We start from the raw sequence: 25,636 nt of genomic DNA, 5'->3' as shown, positions 1-25,636 counted from the left end.
TTGTGAATGGAAAGAGAAATGTGACAGCTGATTTTTATCTAGGTTACTGTGTCAGCAGTCTAAAGCAAAAGGTGTTGTAAGTGAATGTAAAATGGTGTCCGAGATGAAGGACATTATATCCAAGAAGTCTGATGGCATTTCAAAAGAATTCTGGAAGGAAAGTGAGAGGAAAGACACAGTATGGCAAGTCACCAAGAAGTATGTGTTGGAGGGTTGGGACAATAGAAAGGAAATTGTGGCAGAATATTTGCCCACGTGCAAGGTGGCAGAGGAGTTAGAACGGAGGTTGATTTGTTGTTCAAGAATGGAAAATGTGTTCCTCCGGGTAATGTGCATGAGATGATTCTCAAGTTGGCCCATAAAGAGCATACAGGGATGTCCGATGTGAAACATCTTGGGTGTAATTATTTTGATGGTCTGGAGTGGACAGGACAATGAGGAAGTGTGAGGTATGCACCACTAGTGAGAAGATTTTGAAAGTTAATAGTGCTCCACTTAGGTCAGAAGAGTGGCCAGAGTTTCCTTGGCAAAGAAGCGCATTCGATATATCCAGTCCATTTAATTTCCTTCCTATCGATGCTCAGTTGGTTTGGTACCGATTGATTATCATTCTAAATGGCCGAAGGTGAAATTGGTGTAAAAAACTTTGACCAATACTATGAAAAAAGACTTAACAGAAGTGTTTGCCAGGGACAGTTGCCCATCTGTTTTAGTTACTGACAACGGTGTACAGTTAAGATTATCTGTGATGGCATTGTTTCTTAAACATTGTAGCATTAAACATGTGATGACCACACTATGTGAACCTCATCTGAAAAGACAAGTTGAAAGATTCAACAGAGTTTTGAAAGGATACAAATGAAATACACAGAGGTGGAGGGGATGGGAAGAATTATTTGAGGGAAACGTTGTGGTTGTACCATATAACTCCACACACCACCACTTAGGTTAGCCTTTTCAAGTTTTTCTAAGGTAGAGATTTGGTTTCAAGTTTGTGCCATTGGTGATTCGAACTGAAGTGTAGAGGAGTGGAATGCAAGTGTGATTTTGAAGAAGTTTCGAAAGGATTAAAAGAAACAAAATAAAGCCAAAACATTGTATGATCCCAAATGGAATGGAAATGGCACATGAGATCAAAGTTGGAGAATGGGTTAGACTTCTTAAACCAAGATTAGGGAGAAAGGTGCTACTAAATTTGGTAAAACCATGGAAGTCGTAGAAGTGTTTTAATGTATGGCGATTCAAGATGGTAAGGTGTGGAATGTAAGGTGGGTGGACAAATGCACTGGCCATTGCCTGTGAGTGATGAGGATGATGCGGACAACGAGGGTAGATATTTTTTTGTAAAAACTGATAAGGAAGTTTACTTGGGTGTTCTGACAGCTGTGGGCAATGAGAGTTCCATGTTGCAAGACAGTCTGCGAGGTCAGGTGAAGGGGGGTGAAATAATAGAAGATACTATGGCTTCCAGTTAAAGGTGCGAGCAGGTTCAGGCAACCGCCTATCAAATTTGTTGAATTTCTTAAATAATGTTTTCTGTTCACATGTGGTTTGTGATATTTTACATTGCTCCCCTGGCTATGTATTTAATATTGTATATAGTTTTTCAGTTTGTTGTTCTTTCTTATGTTTAAATTTATTTTGTTGTTTTACTGTGTAGTCAGTCCACATACAGTTTTGTTGGGGACTGGAAGGTGAGCTCAAATGTTCCACAAATTGAGGTAAAAGGGCCTAATATCACTCACCATGGTACGGTCTCCAGGCTCAGCCCCTCCATACCTGCAGCAGAAACCACAAACATGCATTAGAAATGGAGACCACGCAACAACATTTTGGAGGGAAAAGAGAAAGCACTGTACATAATTCTTGGAACCCCAAGTATTTCCCACTAATCTCAACCTTCACACACACTGACTCATCTTCCCCTCATAACCCCTCTTCACAACACCCAGTCACCTCCTAATCTCAGTGCCTACTCCTCTCCACAATATTTACCCCCCCCCCCCCCCCCCGATTCCTTTATTGGGTAGACAGAAGACTGGGCCAAAGCGATGGATCCTATTTTAGGTCTCCCCAAGGCAGCGCTTGTGCTGTCTCTTCGAGACATGCTGTATTCAGGATATGGACATGAAGCTCACCCACTTCCCGTCCATCTTTTTAATTGGCTCCTGCTACTGTCCTTTGTAAATAGTGGCTTTTCATTGGTCAATAGGCTTAGTAATCTCTTCTTATTAAAGTCTTTTCTCTTGTTACACATGTTGTTACTCTACATGTTTTAATTACAGCCTCTGAGCACTATTTTGTATAATCACTTTCTCCTGTTTGCTGTTGCAGGTAAGACACGCTCTCACCCAATGCTTTTTTTCATTTAACAAGCGTGGCAGGCCTCAGCTGCAATAATGGCGGCCTCGCCTTTCTTTTATTATTATCAGCTGCTTGCCTTTTTTGTTTTTGATTTCTTTACCTTTCTTACAATGGCAGCATGCCCCACTTTAACTTTAAACATCTTAAGCTAACGTGCGGGTGCTTTGATTGCTTCAAAAATAAATAAATAGAAAATAAAAATGCGTCCTCATGCCTTTTTTTTCTATTTCTTTACTTTTGAAGCAATGGCGGCGCTCGCACTTTAGCTTAAGATATTTAAAGCTAAAGAGTGGGTGCCACCATTGTAACAAAAGTACATCAATAGAAAAATAAGCGTGTCCGCACACCTTTTTTCCCAATTTCTTTACTTTTCCTACAATCGCGGTACCCGCGCTTTAGCTTTAAACATCTCAAGCTAAAGGGCGGGTGCCGCGTTTGCTTGAAAAATATATAGTTAGAAATAAAACCATAGGCAATGCAATAGCTCTCGCATTACTGAAAGTTTGAGCTATTGGCGTTTGCATTATTATTAGGAACGCCAATAGCTTACACTTTCAGTAATGCAGATACAAGAAAGTCATGCAGAGGCGGGAGTGACTCATGCTAAGCAAGCAGAGTTTCATGTTGGGGTGGCAATGAGTCATGCTGAAGAAGCTCACAAACACTGTGGTTGCTAGAAAAATGTGTCTTGAAACTATTACAGTAACAGAAGTACACAGGCACAAACCTCTTCATGGCTGCAATCCCTGCATCTACTGCTTCACACCAGACTGAAGGTCCGCTGCCCGTCTGCAGGGCCTGTGCAGCCGCCAGGAGAAAGAGGCTGTAAAGCTGAACAGGAGATAAAAAATAGCTGTTTGTTAGAGTAATTCAAACCTTGCTTTCTTCCTTAGAGCTGAATATAGCTATTCTGCAGAGCTTTACAGACTGAATCCTCGCACATTCTGCAGGGCATATCTTATTAGGTCGAGCCTAGCATTGCAGCGCATGTGCTGCTCGCTTTGCGAGGCATGCAGTATTCAGTATAGCGTGGAAGCTCCCCCCACTCTCTGCCCATCATTTTCATTGGCTTGGGTCTTAAATGCTGCCTTCCGATTGGTTGTAGGCTTATTAGTCCCTCCTTATGACGGCCATGTCGTCATTTGTGTCCTTCCATGGCTACTGGCCTTTTTACTGCACAGACTACTTTCTTCCTGTGCCCCCCCCCCTCCTGCAATCCGATGCCTCTTCACCCCCCCATTCGTGCATTGTTTTCAGTGTACCCCATCCTAAAAGTAAGAAAGCCGCCTTCAAAAAAATAGTCGCTTAGTTCAGCCTATGCCAGATGCACATAGCGGAATGCCAGTGTCTGTTTTCTAAAACCATTGCTTTTTAGGGCAGTCTGCCCTCTATGCCTATGATTAAATGCATAGTGTCCCGGCATGCAGCGCGCCGAACATGTGCGGTGGGAGGAATTGTTATTTCTATTGTGGGGCTCCGGGCGTCATTCTAACGGTGCGGTGGCGGCTACAGGGAGGTGTGCGCGCAGCGGGCCCACGTCACTCACAAAGGTAAGGAGTGTCCACGGGAGAAGAAGTGCACAAGCAGACTGTTACCTGTTCGCGGGATAGTGCGCAAGGGCGCAGAAGCGCGCTCCTGCCAGGCGCCCCATTGTGTCTGCTCTTCTGAGCGCTAGCGGCCGGAGCAAGGTGAGTGGGGGCCCAAGGTACTGCGGGCTATGGAGCCCGCCTTCCCCCGCAGCATGCTGAAGTTCAGCCACCAGCCCCCGGTCACCAGCTTTGGCCGCCTCCCGGGGGGTTCTGCTCTACTTTGCGATGAGATGACCCTGAAGAAGGAGCACATCAAGCAAGAGGATAACGTGGGTGGCGGGCTGCAGCAGCTTCGCCAGCAGCTGGCCCGAGAGCAGGAGCAGCAGGTCCGGCAGCTGGCCCACGAGCACCAAGAGCAGCTCACCCAGGCATGTGAGGACCAGCGCCCTTGGGAGCAACGGGTCCAGGAGCAGCAAGAACAGCGCGCCCGGGACCAGCTGAGCTTGCAGGATTAACACTACCAGCTGTTTAGCGGTGGGGCGCTGCAGGAGGAGGTGGAAGAAGGTGGCATCGTGCAGGTGAGAAACGACAATATGGCACAAGATCTGAGTGTGGAAAAGGACATGAGTCCACTGATGTTTGATGATACGGATGCTCCAAACTCTAGTCTGCAATAAGACTGCTTACAATTATTTTTTAAGATGCATTTCTTAACCGAGGCATTGATTTGAACCCTCTACGATAGCAAATTATAATGACTCCTGCTCCCTACCCCCACCCCTTTGTAAGTGTCAGCTCGGGATTTGTAGGGAAAACACCTCACTCTGCAAAGTACCTCTTCCTTCTGTAGCAAGTACACCAGGACCAGTAGGTATTCATTACGTGGTTTTTACGTTTACGGAGCAGCTCAATACGGGGAACGAAAGGGCATGTCTGTCTGCCCTAAATATATCAGCGCAGTCCCAACAAATCTGTCAGGGAAACAAAAATAAAGCAACTCTGCTATAACTGGTTCTGAAGAACTCTAAACGAACAGCTTTGTGTCCACTGCTAAACATCTTGCGTTATTCCCATGCCAAAAATTCCAACAACGTGAAATGCCTGTGTCGTCAGATGTACATATTAACTTTGAAAGCCTAAAGCACAAAATAGATTTTTGATGGTAAAGAGTAATATGTGATTGCCAGATGCAGGCCTGACCCGCTTTTTTTAGCCAAGGCGGCGCTTACTATTGGTTTGTTTTGTCACCCTTCTGCGTGACATGAGGAGGCTACAGTGCCATGTGCAGACTAGAATGTGTTTTGTACAAGTACGGTAGCCACATAGAATACAAATCCCTGATTGTACACAGCTTCTCCAGTTGGGGCAAGAGGTAAAGCCTCAGTTGTCACAAATTATGCTTAGGGTCACCAAAAAGTGTTCGATCGTAAACCTTCCACTTCACCAGTAACTGAATGCTACAAAGAACGCATTCTTGCTGTTTTTGACTTCGAGCTGTTAATGTGTACAGATTTTGCTGCTCATTTACTACAGATAAACCATTGCTGCCTGGCAGTAGCTTCTTAGCCACAATCTGATCCCTTGTTCAATCTCCCATAAACTGTACCATTTTACTGTTGTCTGACTGCCTTTGTATCTACTCAGTCATTCTACGTGCTGTAGTAACTAACCAATGAGTATATGAATAGGTTATGCTTACCCTTAAGCACTTACCTTGTTGAAATCGTGCTGCATAGTCTGCCAGGCCCTCCATACAATTAAATTAGCCTGCTCTGCAAGCAAAATCCACATTGGTAGAGGGCCCTGCACCATACAAAGCGGTTTCCATTGTAAATCAAGGAAACTTTTGCAGAAACGCATAGTAAAATAGACATACTTTTCCCAGTTCTTCTGTGCTGATCCTTGCGTACCCACCAACCTGACATCTTTCTCTTTCCCTATAGTATGTGAATGTCAATTAAGTAAACAAGCATTTGCAATGCAATAGGACTCGTATTACTAAAAGTTTGAGCTATTGGCATTGCATTATTATTCGCAACGCCAATAGCTCCAACATTCGGTAATGCGAGACCTATTGCATTGCAAATGCTTGTTTTTCAGATTCCGTTTCCTTATAGCCAGACTCCCTCTAAGAATAATTTAATTTGTGAGGGCCCTTCACACTCACCGCCCCCGAGGAGCCCCCCATCTTCTCCAGCAGGATCCTGGCCAGAGCAGAGAGAAGCTGAGCCTGGTCTGTAGACACCGGGGGCAACTTTATCCACTCCTGGATAGCTAATGAGAAAAAAACAGGAGAACAGCAAGAAAGGGTTGGCTTTATATGTGGCATAGAAAGGGTGAGTGTTTACAAAGTAGTAAATTCGATCCCAAAAACTGGGACTTGAACCTGACTGGTGAAAACGTCTATATCCATTGAACATAGTATGTGAGTACTGTAGTCCTAAAAGTGACAAACTTTTGTGTGTCTGAACCAGAGACCGCACAATCCGGATCACGCTGACCTTATCCAATCTGGTAGGTGGCAGGTTTGCAATAGCTGCTTTTCAGCCTAGCAGGCATACATCTAGGTGTAGGAAATCAGAAATCATGGCCACTCGGCTTGTACAGCGCATGCATGTGTCTGCCTCTCGTGCCTGCTTGCTCCTAGGAAATGTGTTCTCCTTCCCCTTACTTGGTTCTTGTCGGTCACCTCCACGGCACATGTTCTCTCTCCTTGCTTGTGTACATGGGTCCCACGGATGTGCTATCCTCCCCAAGTGTTTCCAAGAGGAGTGCATGCCTGGTACCTGGTGGGGTGCTCTCTCACCTTGTGCCGCTCTTGTGTGGGTGCTCCCGCAGTCTCCATCCCCTGCAGCTCGGTCCAACTCATTCAGTTGGTCTTCAAGGCTGAAGAGAGTGCTGCACACCAGTTCCAAGATTCGCCTCATGGTGAGCGATAAAGGGACTGAGCGGAGAAGAATGAAAATTCGCATTAGATGCTTATTCTAACACGTGGTGATCATTTCCACAACACTACCCATAACTTTTTACCACTTACCTAGAACTTTATCTTCAAAGCCCAAAAGAGTCGAGCACCCAGGGGATATATGCTAGAATTACTCTGTTTTCTAAAGGGGGATTTCCCAGCTGCCACGTTCTAGCATGGGGTGCGACTACAGCACAATAAGAGATGATGTATCATATTTCTGCACATTGTTTTTGACTGGTGTACAGTGATGCATTTATAACACTGTAATACCATGTCAACTCAAAGGAAAAACAGGCCCATGACCAGGTTTTCGCTGGTGGTAACACTGTACAAAATGTGATAAAACTTGCACAAACAATACTTCTGCAAGTTATTTCCCATTTATGAGCCCAAAGTGATCAATCTGCGGTAATACTACGCGTTACAGGTACAGTCATGTGATTACCACTCTGTGGTACTACTACATATTAAGCTTTCTGTTCCATCGTTGACTGTCTTCCTATCCCATTTGGAGAGGGGGAAATATTAGGAGATACATCAGAGAGGTGTGAGAGAAATATATGGGAGGGAAAGGGTGAAGGACAGGTAAACTGTGACCATCAAGATAGGGAGAGTGTGGAAAGAAGAGAGTGATTGTAGGATAACAACAGACTGTAGGAGGGTAAACGTGAGAAAGAGAGGGTACAGAGGGCAGTGCTAGAAGCCAGGAGTGTATGGGGAAGGTGGTGAGAAAGGCATGATTAGAGTATAAGGAATGAAAATGTTAACTGGGTGAGAGGAGACCGGAAGAGGAGGTAGTGAGAAAAAAAGTAAAGAGGGTGGGGTGAAAGGAATAGTTGGAGGGGTAAGTGAGAGGGTAAGTCAGGTAAAAAAACAACCTGGCAAGAAGGTAGAAAAATATGGGAAGAATGAAAGCAAACATGAGAAAATGAAGAAAGTGAAAGAGGACCATATTAAAATGTTGGTGGGCGAGAGGGATGGCAAAAAAGCATGATGTTTTTTGGAAAAAGTGAAAGAGGAAATGAAGACTGTAGGAAGGAGTTTACGGGAAGACTACATAGACACAAAGGGGGTGTGGTGGAGATCTGGTGGGCTTATGTCAAGAAGATGCCAGAATTGGCAATAATGTGTTCTGGGTAAAAACAAGGAGCAGATATGAAATTGCCAAGTTTGGATTGCTAGAAATGTGAGCAAAACTTGTCAGGACTTCACCACTTGAGTGACATTGCCTTCAAACAAGAGATTTTAATAAATAAAACTTTCAGATTTTCAATCTAGGTGGTATGAATTGGTGTATCATCCACTTGTCTCTGCCAAGGGCATGGACTAGCAGAAGTGTACAGTATTCTCTTCACCGGGGTCTCCGTCATAGCACCATGTACAAAATAAAAAATACATTGCAAATTGTATCACTCCTTGGGCAATTATAATTGATGTAGGGCATCTCTACTATATCAAACATGTCTAGCAAGTAGCACATAACCATTATAGAAGCTGATAAATTGCATCGGGGTATACCATTGCTCATGACATATAGGGCGACCAAGGTCCCTGATGGGAGGTAGGGCAAGGTTCATTTTGGTGATAATTTGTTATTTCCCGGAACGTTTTTGATGACTAAAGTTAACTTATTATCTACCAGGGGTTGTACCTTCTTAATGATGTGCCTTGGCTGAGTCGAGAAGATGCAAGAATCCTCAAATCTCTATAGTCTTTGAAGGTTGTTGTGAGAGAGGAACATAATCACCTTTTTTATCGTTAAAATATAATAAGGTTTTTTGCCATTCAAAATGTTTGGAGGGGGAGGGCAGAGAGCTACTGGTATATCCTTTAAATAAGGCAACAGTGCCATCAACAAAGGCTGGCTTAGCCGGAGACAGAGCCCCAAAACACCTTGGAGCAATATTTTGCCATACCCTAGCATGACTAGGTTAGGTGAGAAAACCCCACCTCTTTTTCACCGCAGCAATGGCACTGTAACTCGTTCCAATACCCCCTTCCCACCATGTCCTTGGGCTTATAGTACACCCTGTGTAAGAATTGATAATGAATCAGAATGTTTATTAATACAGGATACTTCCTCAGTATGCACGTTCATTTCTCATCCATAATTTGTGTGCTTATCTGAAACACCCATTCAATATTCGCATCAACATCACGGCAATGCCTGCCAGGTGTGGTTATTACAAGACTGAGGGAAAGGAATGAGGGGGTAGTTGAGGAAACATTAGAAATTTGACTTGGCAGGAGGAGTGCAGAGGAAAGTATCCAGCAGCCTGCTTTGGATAATGAGTCTTATTGTTGTAGCGGCAGAAACTTGCAGTCACTGAATATCTCCCCTAATACTCCGGGCCTTAAATTTATCATTGAGGTTTTGCTGTTTGTTTCCAGCTAAAGTGGTATTGATGAGCTAATTAGAAGTTGCAGAGTAGGTGAGTACAATGTGGTACTACCCCTCATCTTACCTAGATTGTGGATGCCCAACTGGTGCAAGCTACTGGTCCAGTCAACCCAAGGACCTTTTACACGGATGTTAAAACATCATGTAAGGGGTAGTCGGTATGCAATATCTCGTTCTGATGATAAATGTGGCAGGAATGGCAAGGAGGGAAACCAGTAAAAGGCCTACAGAGCTTGGTCACATTCGAAGTACAGCTCAAATTTAGATGCTGTTTAAACCCTCTGTTTGTATGTTCCTATCAGTGTATGCCGTTTAAGGTGCAATTGTTTGCTTACCCAGGCCAGTTTGATCAGGAGGGAGTTCAAGCTGGTCAAATTGATGGCTCAGTGGGTATGGCATATTAAAGAGTAGGGAAAGAAGGTTTAGCAATACCACAATTTTTATCAAGGCTATTCGACCTACAAGTGATAACGGAAGGCAAATTCAGCAGTTTACTTGTTCAGCTATTCTTGGTGCTCGTGACTCTGTAATTGTCACTGATAACATGTTGCATCTCTTATACAAGCATTTAATAGACCAAAGGGCACCAACCTGAAAAAGTCAACATTGCATGTATTTGTGCCCTTCATTAATGGAAATATCTGTAATTTTTACCAGTTAAATCTAATTACTTCACATTCAATGGGGGTGAGATTAGATGAGTGGGTCTCTGACCAACAATAATATATTATCTTCATACATTGACAGCAGTAATATAAAGTAAAGCCCTCGTACTAAATGATGATGACAGCATGCACACCATTGGCTGTAATGCACTCACCTATAGGACTGGCGACAGTGAGTACTATTGACTTGTCTCTCTAGAGATTTTGATCTGTGTGGATAGTGTACAGTTAATTCTGATACAGGACTTAGGTTGAGCATAAAGCAGCGTAATCCATTCCACCATGTCCCTCTCCAGCCAGGGACTGTAAACAAGAAGCTCCCTTCCAGTGAATCAAAGGCTTTGTTGGCATCTAGAAAAATAGTTCTAGCTCTTAATACTGTCTGGCTTCATAGACTGTCTGGTTTATAATGGACAACAGAGTACGAACCTTATGCGATGTGGATTGGCCTGGTATGAACCCAAGATTCATCCCACAGGACGAAGTTCAGCAGCAGAAGCAGAGGTCTGTAGGAGGAGCGTTTAGTGGGTGTCCTTTGGGCAGGAGTAGTGATATAGTTAGAGGGTCATGAAATGTGGAGGGCAAGAACCACTTCGCTCTTGCTTCCTTGTACATTACTGGGAGGTAATCGGAAAGGATATTGGCCCTCAAGGTCTCACCGCTCGGCATTCTGCATCTTTGATTTCTGGGATCAATAGCGGTTCAGTTAGCAGTTGCTGGAGCGCATAGCCTGCCTAAGCCAGTGTGACTTCTCTGAGGCATAAGTCACCATATCCAGTTTTTAATATCTAGAAAGACCATGTTCCGATTGGCCCATAGAACATCAGATCACCCTTTTCCACACTGCGCCATCTGAATACGTGCGGACATCAAGAGCAAATGCAGAGGACAGAGCAATAAGGGACAATCTTCGTTAAAGTGTTTCAGTTGTTGGAGAGACTGAACCTAGAGGAAACCCCCTAAGCTAAAATAAGGTATTTAAGTGTCTCAAATGCATCTAAGAAGTCTATTAATATTAGAACCATTGGATGCCTGTTATCTAACAATTTCAGCATATTGGTTTAATTTTTGGATTTACCAAGAGCAATGTTTGCTTTTGGGTTGGAATTTCTTGGTATATCAACCAGTCCTGCAAAATAAATATTTTTAGGAACAGCAGTTGTACAACTGTTTGATTTTCAACTGCTTAACTATCCCCTGAAAGCCCATTACTAATACATTATGCTGGGACAGAAAAGATAGAGACCAGTGGAAAGGTTAGTAACAGCAGGCACAGAAATAATAAGAATAACGTTTGCAGGGCTGGATAATGTTAGGAACTGTTGGCCAAAGAAGATTGTCGAACCTTGAGATAGGCACTGTAACTTGTAGCCCTCACAGCTCGTTACTTTTAGCCAGCATACATTTTTAATTAGGTTTTTATTTCATTTGTCAAAACCAAATCATGGCTACAACATAGATTGGTTCTTCCACATGGACCCCAGAAGAATATGTAGAGAAACACATGTCGCTGAGGTAGTTAATATGGGTAGTAGAGGCATTGGATGGTTAATTCTTAACTCACTAAATGTATGGACTTGGTTCCAAGCAGCTGTAAGAAGAATACAATCCAGTAGCAAGTGCACCTCAAAACTGGGAAATACATATGTATTCCCAGACTTTGCAATTACATTTTATAAGTAAGGTATGGGCCAAGGATTGTCTGGTTTATAAGGAAATTAAAGACTTCCTGAGATTGCTTTGCCTGGGTTGCGTATTGAGCACAGACTCTTTTCCAGCATTAGACTTTTTTGCACAAACAAGTATGTCAGGAAAACTCCCTATCACTTTACATGCCAAGAGGCCTCTGCTGTTAGTTATGTAGGGATTGGTAAAATGGAGCCAATACTAGCAATGATCTATGCATCACACACTCGTGACATTCTAGTCACACATCATCTGTCAGACAGGCTCAGTGGTAACTTAGATTATGGAACATAAATGAGCATAAGCAAGAAATGCTTTGTATGGGGGAAGTGGCCGAGCGGTCCAACATAGCAGACACGTATTAGCCAGCTCAGTCAGCCCGATCCCAATATCCTACCAAATCCTCACTAAATGCCATCTAAAACTTACCGGCACCCCCGGTAGACATCAAGCGACGCCAGACACACTGGACTGAGTTGTCGGCCTTCCAGCACCGTCGCAGTGCTCGGAGTCACGCCACACTCCGGGCCCACACATCGCCGACAGAGAGTCAGCTGTGGAGGCTGGTGAGCTCTAGCGCAGCTACACCGGACGGGGGCAGCCGGGATCCTGAGTGGGCCCCCACCACGGAAGAATTGAGGCACTTGTAATCTCGCCGAGGGGCAAGCTGCAACAGCGGGGCGTGAGCTGGGCGTGATCCGCGTGAACTCCCTGGCAGCAACTACGACCTAGGCAAGGCCAGGAGGCCTATCAGCAAAGGGGGCCACCGAGCTGAGAGAGGCACGCCACAACTGGCCCTGGGTGCTTGAGTGGTCCGGGTTGGCCCCACCACAATCAACAGTACCCGAAGCCCCGTGGACCGAGGTGGGCTGGAGGTGAGACGTGCGGCCCTGATAGCAGCGACCATAGCTGGAGTGAGGCGTAGCAGGCCATACACAGACGCGCTGCAGCCCATATCTGGACACCTAGGGAGAGCTGACTACGGTGTGCCTGGTGACATACGGATCATCTCCCCAGAGGGTCCTCAAGACACAGATTTGGGCCCAGCCTCCTGAAGAGCATTCAGTGGCTTTCACATATACAAGTACATAAGAGGTGAGGCACCCACTAAGGGTTGGAGGTTGCCGCTTCCCGACCGCAGAGGCAGCCAGGCTAGGTCCCGGTGCGGCTTGTGGGAGGCGCTCCCTCTTGCCCGCTCTCACGGCAACCACTAATGGCGCCTATCGAAGTGCTCCTGGGGGCAAGGCCTAGGACTAGTCAGAAACAGTGGCACAAATCCCATGTGAAAGAATTGCAGCAGCCTTCCAGCACCACGATTACCAGAGACAAGGTGGCAGCACTGCAGCACGACAAAGCACCATCTACTATACCAGTGCCTGTGCTCGCAGTGTGGACACAGAAGGTGGACCCTACACCCCACCAGATAACACCACACTACTCGCCACAATCACCCAATCGAGAGTAGGACACGAGTCTCAAATTGGCGCAGTCAGTTTGGAAGTGACCCTTCTGCTCCAAGACCTCCGGGGAGTGGTCGAATAACTAACAGAGGCAGAATACAGGGTCTCAGGAGTGGAAGATGCTGTATCTATGCTCCAGGCAAAATTATCCACCTTAGAGAAAGTAACTAAGGGCCTGGCATCACGAGTGGAAGGGGACGAGCTCAAAGAAACAATCTCTACCTCATGAGCTATCCTGAGAAGTGCAAAGGTAGCACCTCTGAAAAATTTGTGGGAGAATGGATCACCTCGTGGATTCCAGCAGGCACCCTCTTCTCCATGCTTCATTATAGAACGTGCACACAGTGCCCTTCTCCAACGTCTGCCCCCTGGGGCCAGAACGCGGCCTATTACATGGGTTGATCCGCATGGAAGATGCATCTTTGTCCACAGGATCATTTCAAGAGAACACATATTAATCTATAGCTTTTATGCCCCTCCCACCCTTACAGAAAGCTTAATTGACCAACCAGTAGACATATGGGGGTCCTTACTCGAGGGCCTTGTGATCATGGGAGGTGACTGGAACGACGTGATGTGCAGGTCAAAGGACCGCGGGCGAACCTTAGGGGCCATAGAGAAACCAAAAGAATCAAAGCTCAAATCTTTCACTCTTTTGGTGGGTTGGATCGATACCTGGAGAACACATCATTAACACGACACAGGTTACACATATTACTCCCTAGTACATAACTCTTTCTCTAGGATAGATTATATTTTCATCCCAGACCGATATCTTCAGAGACTATTAGACACCACGATTCTGCCCAGGGGACTGTTAGATCACTCCCCGATCGCGACATGGCTCTTGATAGGCCTAAGCCAACATATATTTCAGTGGAGGCTCTCTCTGTGGCATCTACAAAACCAAGGCTATAGAACACACATCCACAACACACTACTTTATATTAAACACAGAAACAGCATCTCCCCCAGAAATGTTTTGGGAGGCTATGAAACCCACCCTCTGAGGGACTGATATAAGCTATTGCGCGGCGCAACGCAAACACTGGAAGGAATATGCTACTTACCAGTATGCATCTGTTCTTGGCATGTAGAGCTGCAGATCTATACACTGTGCATAGATCGCCATCTGGTGTTGGGCCAGGATGTTTGCTGTTTGTTTTTCCTCTTGGCAAGTCTTTGGAAGTCACGAGGTCGGTAACTCCTCCTTTGGTTCGTATTGCGCATGGGCTTCGGCTCCATCCTCAGATTGTTTTTCGCCAGCAGGGAAAGATGGAGCGTAGTAATAACAGTAAAGAAACCCATGTGTGTTGTATCTAAATAAGATAGACTGGAACGGATACAGGTAGGCGGGTGGGCGTGTATAGATCTGCAGCTCTACATGCCAAGAACAGATGCATACTGGTAAGTAGCATATTCCGTTCGAGGCATATGAGCTGCAGATTATACACTGTGCATAGACTATATAGCAGTACCCAGCCCTAGCGGCGACCACCGGCATCCGTTGCAGTTGTTTGGAACAGTGTTTTTAGTACAGCCTGGCCCACACTAGCTTGTTGCTTGGTTTGCACATCTACACAGTAATGTTTTGTGAAAGTGTGCGGTGTTGACCATGTTGCTGCTTTGCAGATGTCATCTAGTGGTATGTTCCCTAGAAAAGCCATAGAAGCCCCTATCTTCCTTGTAGAGTGGGCTTTAGGGGAACAGATGGCGTTCGTTTTGCTTTGTGGTAGCAAATCTGTATGCATTTTACAATCCACCTTAGCTATCCCTGATTTAGAAATAGGGTTGCCTTTATGTGGTGGAGAGAAAGAGACAAATAGCTGTTTGGTTTTTCTGAAAGGTTGTGTCCTTTGGATTTAGTAAAGTAAGGCCCTTTTAACATCCAGTGTGTGTAAAGCCCTTTCCGCAATGGTTTGAGGTTGTGAGAAAAAGACTGGTAATTCTACCGACTGGTTTAGATGGAAGGGAGAAATGACTTTGGGTAGAAATTTTGGGTTGGTGCGGAGTACAACCTTGTTCTGATGCATTTGGAGAAAAGGTTCCTGTATAGTGAGTGCTTGTATTTCACTAACCCTTCTAAGGGAAGTGATGGCCACTAGAAATGCTGTTTTCCATGTGAGAAATTGCAGCTCACATTTATGTAATGGTTCGAAAGGGGGTCCCATTAGCCTTGTGAGAACTATATTTAAGTTCCAGACAGGTGAGGGTGGTACTCTGGGTGGAATTACTCTTTTGAGGCCTTCCATAAAGGCTTTGATGGCAGGCACCCTGAAAAGTGATAGGTGCTGCCTGTTTTGTAAGTAAGCAGCTATTACTGCGAGGTGTAACCGAATGGATGAATATGCTAGGTTACACCTTTTTAGATGGAGCAAGTAACATATGATGTGCTGTATGGACACATTTAGAGGGTTGATTGTGTTGTTGTGGCAGTAAACAACAAATCTTTTCCACTTTGCAGCATAGCATGCCCTAGTAGTAGGGCGTCTAGCTTCCCTGATAATATTCATGCAATCAGGGGGAAGGTTAAGGTATCCGAATTCTAAGACCTCAGGAGCCAGATCGCAAGGTTGAGCTGAGCTGGGTCCGGGTGCCTGATCTCTCCATGGTTCTGGGTTAGGAGGCATGGTGAGAGGTGCAGCTTTTGGTGTGGTACTACCGAGAGTTCCAGTAGTGTGGTGTACCACGGTTGTCTGTCCCATGTTGGAGCCACTAGGATCAGTGTTAGGGAATGCTGTTGTAGCTTTCGCACCACTAATGGAATTAGTGGGAGAGGTGGAAAAGCGTATGCAAATTTGTTTGACCAGTTCATCCATATCGCATTGCCTTTGGACAATGGGTGTGGATATCTGGCGGCGAAGCTTGGGCATTTTTTGTTTTCGTGGGTGGCGAATAGGTCTATCTGTGGATGCCCCCACTTCTGAAAGAACGGGTGAAGAACCTGTGGGTGAAGTTCCCATTCGTGAATCTGTTGCGTTTGTCTGCTGAGCAGATCTGCCACGGTGTTTTGGACTCCTGCGGCGTGTTGGGCCAGGAGAAAGATTTTCTGTGGAATTGCCCATCTCCATATGCTCTGTGCTAATTGAGAGAGCTGTGGAGAGTGTGTGCCCCCCTGTTTTTGAATGTAGTACATGGCAGTCATGTTGTCTGTACGAATGAGGACTGCCTTGCCTGAAATCTGTGTCTGGAAGGATTTTAGGGCTAGGAAGATTGCCAGTAACTCCAAATGGTTGATGTGGAGTAACTTTAGTTGCGGCGTCCATGTGCCCTGTACTGTGAGATGTAACAGATGAGCTCCCCAGCCGGAGAGCGATGCGTCTATTGTTAGGATTATTTGTGGAACCGGGTCCAGGAACGGTCGACCTTTGGAAAGGTTTGTGGTGTTCCACCACTGCAGAGACCGATGGGTGCGACCGTCCACCAACACCAGATCTGTCAGTTGCCCCTGGGCCTGGTTCCACTGGCACGCTAAACACTCTTGGAGTGGACGCATCTGGAGTCTTGCATGGGGCACTATGAAAATGCAAGAGGCCATCATCCCTATCAGTTGCATAAACACCCTTGCTGGGAGAGAGTGTTGAAGTATGAATTTTTGACGCAGAGCCTGTATGTTTGCAATCCTGGCAGGATTGGGATAGGCTATGGCTTTTGAGGTGTCTATGGTAGCACCAAGGTATTATTTTGTGTGTGATGATACCAGGTGGGACTTTTGGTGGTTCACCGTGAAACCTAGCTGGTGAAGTAGTTGGATTGTAGCGGCGGTGTGGCGCACACATTGGTCGTAGGACGTGGCTTTTATTAGCCAGTCGTCCAAATATGGGAAGACGTGAATGTGCTGTCTTCTGAGGTGTGCCGCCACTACTGCTAGGCACTTGGTGAATACCCTTGGTTCTGTTGTGACCCCGAACGGGAGCACCTTGAACTGGTAGTGTTGCCTGGCCACTACAAATCTGAGGTACTTTCTGTGAGCATGGTGTACTGGGATGTGAAAGTATGCGTCTTTCAAGTCCAGAGTGGTGAGAAAGTCGTTCCGGGAGAGGAGTGGAAGAACCTGTTGAAGGGTTACCATGTGAAAATGGTCTGAATGTATGTAAGTGTTTAGAGGTCTGAGATCTAGAATAGGTCATAGAGTCTCGTCTCTTTTTGGAATCAGAAAGTACAGGGAATAGACCCCTAAATTTTGTTGATTGATGGGGACTTGCTCTATGGCTTGTTTTTGCAGGAGGGAGATTACCTCCTGTTTTAGTAACGTGGCATGTTCTTGAGACATTGGGCGTTGCCTGGGTGGAATGTTTGGGGGGTAGATGTTAATTCTAGGCAGTACCCTGAATGAATAATTTGGGTCACCCATCTGTCTGAGGTGATTGTCTCCCAGGCGTGAAGGAAATCTTGTATTCTGCCCCCGACCGGAGTGGAATGGTCTGGAGGGAGCGGGGGAAAGTCATTGGGTAGGTGGTGTGGCAGAGCGGACGGTATTTGTCTTGCCTCTGCCTTTATTATTATTGCCTCTGTAGCCGCCTCTTTGATAACCCTTTGTGAAGGTAGACTGAGGAGGGGATTTGTAGGACGTGGATGCGCTATCTGAAGAGTAGCCTCTACCCGTGCCCCGAAAGGAAGAGCGGCGAAAGGAGCGCCTAGGAGTGTGTGACTGTAGGGCTCCCATGGATTTCGCCGTATCAGTATCTTTCTTCATCTTCTCAAGGGCTTCATCAACTTTTGGACCAAATAAATGTTGTTGATCGAATAGGTGATTCAATATGGAGGCTTGCACCTCAGGTTTAAAACCTGAAACTCTTAGCCAGGCGTGGCGACGGAGAAGGACACTGGTGTTTATGGCCCTGGAGGCTGTATCTGCCGCATCTAGGGCACAGCGTATAGAGGTATTAGTTATAGTTTTTCCCTCTTGGATCAATTCATTAGCCCTATTTCTGTATTTTTCAGGGAGATGGTGCATGATGGTCTCTAACTCATCATAATGCGCTCTGTCGTATCTGGCCAATAGCGCTTGCGTGTTGGCGATACGCCATATATTGCGCTTCCCTGACGCGTCTAGGAGCTTGGACTCTTTGTCAGGTGGTGGCGCTTCGCCTGATGCCTGAGAATTTGAACGCTTCCTAGCTGTAGATACCACTAAGGAATCCAGTGGTGCAGTGCCTTTAATGTATGAAGGATCTGTGGGGGCGGCTTTATATTTTTTCTCTATACGTGGGTTTAGGACCCTAGCCCTGACTGGGTCTTTAAAAACCTCCGGTGCTTGCTTGATTACTCCTTTTAGCATAGGTAGTATAGCAGTAGACCTATGTGCAGTATCGAAGGTGTCTAGGAGAAAATCTTCCTCCACTGGGTCAGTATGTAGCTCTACCCCATGATAATGTGCCGCCCTCTGTAGTAGGTGGTGAAAACCTAACAAGTCTTTCTGTGGGGATGGCCTAGATGGGTAAAGGTCATCCTGTGGGACATCTGGGATGTCCGGATTGTTATAGTCATCCCATGAGTCTGGGGATCCAGTAGGGGTGGGGTCTTGTGGCACATCTGCTGGATCATAGTAAGTGTCCCCTTGATCATCCTGGTCTGGAGACAGGGTCGGAGAGCGATGAGGCAGGGGTGGAGGTGGGGAGGGTGGAGGAGGTGGAGGAGGTGGGGAAGGCACTCTGAAAGGGGAGGTAGCAGTGTCCTTCCTCTTTGGAGGTGGAGGTGGAGCTGGTTTGTCCAAGTGTCTCTTTTTTGAAGACAGTGTCAAATGTCCAGTTTTTGGATCCTTGGTAAGTGTCTTTTGCAGAGGATCCAGTGTGAAAAGTTCTTGCGACACTGGTTGTTCGGTCGGCGCCGATGTTTTCGGGGCCGACGGCTTTTTAGGTTTGTCTGTGCCGTGCTTTTTCGGGACCTCCGATTGCTTCGGCACAGGAGTGTCGGCGCCGAGGGCCTTATGATGTTTGGTCGGCACCGAGAGGGCGGGTTTCGACACCGAGGGCTTTGGTGCTGGGCTCGGTGTGGAGGTGGAAGTTGATTTTTTCTTCGGTGCCGAAGGGTGTTTTTCGGTACCGCTGGTAGACTGGCTCGAGCCCAAGCTGCCGGAAGGCTTAATAGGCTTCTTTACCGGGCCCGAAGGTGGTGTGTTAGAAGCAGTGTCCTTGGTCTTGCCTAGGCTCGAAGGCAAAGGCGCGACAGAAGCCTTTTTGGGTATCGGCGTGGGTGTGGGAGGGGGTATAGTACTCACGACCCTCTGCGCCGGGGTGATGTCCTCCACATCTGAGTCGTCGGCCTCGGAAGCACGGACGAGGTTCTGTTCGATGTTCTGCTGTCCCGGAGCTTCGACGTCGTCCCCGAAGATGTCGACTGGAGCGGAGGTCGAGGAGTGCGCCATGTTGCGTCTGGCCCTTCGATCTCGAATAGTCTTTTTGGATCTAAAAGACTTGCAGGCGGGACAGTCTCGAGCCTCGTGTTCAGGGGAGAGGCAGAGGTTGCACACCTCATGAAGGGAGTTCTTTCCATCAGCCGAGACCGGAGCCGGGATAGGCCCGAAGGCCGCCGTTGACGACCGGAATCGAAGAAGTGTCGATGATTAAGATGATTTATTATCTGAAGGATCTCGATGAGCGAGGATTTGCGTCGATCGTTGAACTGGAAAAGTTCGGAACCGGAGCGCGAAGTATTACATCCGAGCCCGATGGCGGAAAGAAACAATCTGAGGATGGAGCCGAAGCCCATGCGCAATACGAACCAGGAGTCACCGACCTCGTGACTTCCAAAGACTTTCCAAGAGGAAAAACAAACTGCAAACATCCGGGCCCTACACCAGATGGCGATCTATGCACAGTGTATAATCTGCAGCTCATATGCCTCGAACACATAGCTTATTACACAATAGAAGCCCATCTCATAACACTCAAAAGCAAGGGACAATATAGCGGAGCGCACATGGCGCGCAGACAACAAATTCTCACTCAATAACAATACCAGAGTGAATAGATAGAGAAAGCTCGATGCGCATGGTTAGCATCCCAAAGTAGGATCCACCAATGAGTTGACAAATCCGGAAACCTATTATACAGCCTGTGCTGGCAGGCCTCGAAACCCAACCCTCCCCCTGCAATTTGTGCCGCACAGGGAGAAGTTCTTAAAGGCCCTGACGAGATAGTGCTGAGCTTTGCAGAATTCTGTGAGGCAATGTATGCACCCAAGGAAGTAATCAGCTCATCCCTGATCGAGAGTTTCCTTGATGACACCACTGAGAGCTGTATCAGAGGATACGTGGGAGACCCTAGGCTCACCCATAACCTTAGAGGAATTTACAAAGGCAGTAACAGAATTGCGCACTAGCCGAGCAGCAGGCCCTAATGGCTATCCTAGTGAATTTTATATACCACAATTAGTACCCCACCTCCTTAACACCATCCAAGATGCATTAGAAATTGCTCGCTTACCAGCGCACTGGAGACACGCGAAGATAGTGGTCTTCCCTAAACCAGGAAGACCCCTTGACCAACATGCCTCCTATCGCCCCATATCTCTCCTGAACACAGAGGCGAAACTACTAGCAAAAGTCCTCGCAAATAGGCTCCTACCATACATACCAGACCCAGTTCATCTAGATCAGACGGGCTTCATGCCTAGCCGCCCCACCCGCCACAATATTAGAAAGGTCCATAATGCGATAGGTAGGCCAGCCGCACAATTATTGGTCGACAAGGATAAGGCCTTTGATTCAGTCAGTGGGACATATCTTTTCACGCTGCTCAGGAGACACAACTTCGGCCCACCCTTTAGAGCATATATTTGTCTCTTATATACAGACCTGCCTGCAACCATCCAGATAGCAAACTGCATTTCAGCCCCCTTCCCTGTCAGGCGGGGTACAAGACAAGGGTGCCCCAACCCCCCGCTATTCACGCTTGCGATTGAACCTTGGGCCGTATGGCTCTGTAAGGATGCACTCGCTAGAGGCTTCGAATAGACACCGGACCTCTCAGACCGCATAGCATTATATGCAAATGATATTCTATTTTTTCCTCGCAGACCCATGCAGATCAGGACCCAGAATTCTACAGATAGTGCAAGTGTTCGGGGAAACATCTGGATTATACACGAATGTACACAAATTGACCATCTGGCTACTACAGGGAACTATCGGGAATGGCAAATGGGCAGCAAATTTAACACACGTTGCAGAGGGGCTGCAATACTTGGGGGTCTTCCTATCGGAAGATCAAAAGATGTTGTGGGATCGAAACATCGGGGCCACAACCAATAAGATACGGACAGACATACGATCATGGTCAGGACTACCCATATCCCTCCATGGGAGATTAGCCAGATTCAAAATTATCTCTCTTCCACAATTCCTTTATCATCTACAGAACCACCCACCTTTGGGGTGGTGGCGCATCTTGCGTTGAACTACGCACATGCTTTCAATCAACATACTGCAGTGGAATAGCTACTGCGGATATCCAAGCCTACCACGTAGCATCACACCTACAGGTGTTAAATGACTGGTGGTACGGACCCTGTGATGATCTGGCCTACGCAGTGGAGAGATGGCTACTCGATGACCCCACACTTGCATCATTCCTATACAGTCGATCAGATTTCCAGGCCCTGCCACCAGAGTGGTAATACTCACCTGCCGGCATTCTCTCAGATGGATGGGCTGGTGGGAATGTATTACGCGTGAGACGCCTCTATGGTGAAACAGATTACTGCCTCACCTGGCGGATCTTCAAGGCTTTAGTGGGTGGGATCAGATAGGACTTGCCACTATCAGAGACATAATGCACTGCCTTACACTTAAATCATTTCAAGAACTCAGACACGAATATTCAATGCTTAACTCCCAGTTCTATAGGTATCTGCAGCTTCGTCATGCTATCATGCCCCACATAGCCAAGATAATCACATCCCGATTTTAACCCATTAGAAGGCAAACTCTTGACGGGTGATCTAGGCGATCATAAAATTTCAAATCTATATCAATCTCTCATTACACACATTACCACAACACTCGAAAAGCCGAAGACCTCTTGGCAAGCAGACATTGGCGTGCGCCATGTTGCGTCTGGCCCTTCGATCTCGAATAGTCTTTTTGGATCTAAAAGACTTGCAGGCGGGACAGTCTCGAGCCTCGTGTTCAGGGGAGAGGCAGAGGTTGCACACCTCATGAAGGGAGTTCTTTCCATCAGCCGAGACCGGAGCCGGGATAGGCCCGAAGGCCGCCGTTGACGACCGGAATCGAAGAAGTGTCGATGATTAAGATGATTTATTATCTGAAGGATCTCGATGAGCGAGGATTTGCGTCGATCGTTGAACTGGAAAAGTTCGGAACCGGAGCGCGAAGTATTACATCCGAGCCCGATGGCGGAAAGAAACAATCTGAGGATGGAGCCGAAGCCCATGCGCAATACGAACCAGGAGTCACCGACCTCGTGACTTCCAAAGACTTTCCAAGAGGAAAAACAAACTGCAAACATCCGGGCCCTACACCAGATGGCGATCTATGCACAGTGTATAATCTGCAGCTCATATGCCTCGAACACATAGCTTATTACACAATAGAAGCCCATCTCATAACACTCAAAAGCAAGGGACAATATAGCGGAGCGCACATGGCGCGCAGACAACAAATTCTCACTCAATAACAATACCAGAGTGAATAGATAGAGAAAGCTCGATGCGCATGGTTAGCATCCCAAAGTAGGATCCACCAATGAGTTGACAAATCCGGAAACCTATTATACAGCCTGTGCTGGCAGGCCTCGAAACCCAACCCTCCCCCCTGCAATTTGTGCCGCACAGGGAGAAGTTCTTAAAGGCCCTGACGAGATAGTGCTGAGCTTTGCAGAATTCTGTGAGGCAATGTATGCGCCCAAGGAAGTAATCAGCTCATCCCTGATCGAGAGTTTCCTTGATGACACCACTGAGAGCTGTATCAGAGGATACGTGGGAGACCCTAGGCTCACCCATAACCTTAGAGGAATTTACAAAGGCAGTAACAGAATTGCGCACTAGCCGAGCAGCAGGCCCTAATGGCTATCCTAGTGAATTTTATATACCACAATTAGTACCCCACCTCCTTAACACCATCCAAGATGCATTAGAAATTGCTCGCTTACCAGCGCACTGGAGACACGCGAAGATAGTGGTCTTCCCTAAACCAGGAAGACCCCTTGACCAACATGCCTCCTATCGCCCCATATCTCTCCTGAACACAGAGGCGAAACTACTAGCAAAAGTCCTCGCAAATAGGCTCCTACCATACATACCAGACCCAGTTCATCTAGATCAGACGGGCTTCATGCCTAGCCGCTCCACCCGCCACAATATTAGAAAGGTCCATAATGCGATAGCAGCGTTAGACCAGCTAGGTAGGCCAGCCGCACAATTATTGGTCGACAAGGATAAGGCCTTTGATTCAGTCAGTGGGACATATCTTTTCACGCTGCTCAGAAGACACAACTTCGGCCCACCCTTTAGAGCATATATTTGTCTCTTATATACAGACCTGCCTGCAACCATCCAGATAGCAAACTGCATTTCAGCCCCCTTCCCTGTCAGGCGGGGTACAAGACAAGGGTGCCCCAACTTCCCGCTATTCACGCTTGCGATTGAACCTTGGGCCGTATGGCTCTGTAAGGATGCACTCGCTAGAGGCTTCGAATAGACACCGGACCTCTCAGACCGCATAGCAGTATATGCAAATGATATTCTATTTTTTCCTCGCAGACCCATGCAGATCAGGACCCAGAATTCTACAGATAGTGCAAGTGTTCGGGGAAACATCTGGATTATACACGAATGTACACAAATTGACCATCTGGCTACTACAGGGAACTTTCGGGAATGGCAAATGGGCAGCAAATTTAACACACGTTGCAGAGGGGCTGCAATACTTGGGGGTCTTCCTATCGGAAGATCAAAAGATGTTGTGGGATCGAAACATCGGGGCCACAACCAATAAGATACGGACAGACATACGATCATGGTCAGGACTACCCATATCCCTCCATGGGAGATTAGCCAGATTCAAAATTATCTCTCTTCCACAATTCCTTTATCATCTACAGAACCACCCACCTTTGGGGTGGTGGCGCATCTTGCGTTGAACTACGCACATGCTTTCAATCAACATACTGCAGTGGAATAGCTACTACGGATATCCAAGCCTACCACATAGCATCACACCTACAGGTGTTAAATGACTGGTGGTACGGACCCTGTGATGATCTGGCCTACGCAGTGGAGAGATGGCTACTCGATGACCCCACACTTGCATCATTCCTATACAGTCGATCAGATTTCCAGGCCCTGCCACCAGAGTGGTAATACTCACCTGCCGGCATTCTCTCAGATGGATGGGCTGGTGGGAATGTATTACGCTTGAGACGCCTCTATGGTGAAACAGATTACTGCCTCACCTGGCGGATCTTCAAGGCTTTAGTGGGTGGGATCAGATAGGACTTGCCACTATCAGAGACGTAATGCACTGCCTTACACTTAAATCATTTCAAGAACTCAGACACGAATATTCAATGCTTAACTCCCAGTTCTATAGGTATCTGCAGCTTCGTCATGCTATCATGCCCCACATAGCCAAGATAATCACATCCCGATTTTAACCCATTAGAAGGCAAACTCTTGACGGGTGATCTAGGCGATTTCAATTCTATATCAATCTCTCATTACACACATTACCACAACACTCGAAAAGCCGAAGACCTCTTGGCAAGCAGACATTGGCACCTTAGATGCTGATGACTAGACAGAAGCTCTGGAATCCTCTTGAGGGGCCGCCATCTCCTCACGCTTGAGACTAATCTAGTTTAAATTTCTACACAGGCACTATGACACACGCTATAGATTATGGAGGGCCAGATTGATAGAATCCCCCATATGCCTAAGAGGCCGGAAAGACGAGGGCACATTCATACATACAGTATGGTCATGCTCTGCTCTTGAGGGATTCTGGTCAGGGGTAATTACATACTTTGCAGATATTCTGGGTTTGGAGCTCCCCAAATCCCCTAGGCTAATATTACTCCACATAGCGGATTAAATAGGAAGCATTAGATATAAGCGTCACTTGCTATGGGTGTGTCTCACCCTTGCTAAGCGAGACATAGCAAGACTATGGAAGTCAGATAAACCTCCGGCAATAAGGACATGGAAAAAAGGGATGGACTTTTGTATGGGACTGGAACTACCAGTTTTTCGGTTACAGGGATGCCCATAGAAGCACACAAAAATATGGCGGAGATAGGCTGAATGTTGCGGACTTGTGCTGGAAGACTAAACGTTGATTTCGGAAGTCATAGATTCCGAAATCTAAACATACAATCCTGAGATGTGATATATCTAACAATACTTTTTACGGACTACAACACCACCTGGGGACTATATTAACAGATCACGATTAACCTTGCATTGGGTTTGTGATGTTATGGTTGATTAGTTAAACATGCAATACAATATAAGTATGTAGTCCGGCAGGCTATTATGTCACAAATACGAAATAAAATTTGTTATGGAAAAAAAGAAATGATTTGTATTACAACACAGTAGACCAA

General features: G+C 46.5%; 1 protein-coding gene across 7 annotated transcripts in view; it reads right to left on the bottom strand.

Annotated features, from left to right (window-relative positions):
* TKFC (triokinase and FMN cyclase) overlaps positions 1-25,636 on the bottom strand; it is a 360,998-nt gene that overhangs the window by 38,110 nt on the left and 297,252 nt on the right. For all 7 annotated transcript variants that reach the window (XM_085648511.1, XM_085648509.1, XM_085648513.1 and 4 more), the window contains 4 exons: positions 6,700-6,837; positions 6,061-6,167; positions 3,092-3,195; positions 1,746-1,779 (listed from right to left, as the gene is read on the bottom strand). In XM_085648511.1, the coding sequence (XP_085504637.1) occupies positions 1,746-1,779; positions 3,092-3,195; positions 6,061-6,167; positions 6,700-6,837 (383 nt within the window). The remainder of the gene's footprint in view (positions 1-1,745; positions 1,780-3,091; positions 3,196-6,060; positions 6,168-6,699; positions 6,838-25,636) is intronic.

The sequence above is a fragment of the Triturus cristatus genome, chromosome 3_2 (assembly GCF_964204655.1).
Source record: "Triturus cristatus chromosome 3_2, aTriCri1.1, whole genome shotgun sequence".
Lineage (NCBI taxonomy): Eukaryota > Metazoa > Chordata > Amphibia > Caudata > Salamandridae > Triturus > Triturus cristatus.
This window is presented reverse-complemented; position numbering and strand designations above follow the sequence as displayed.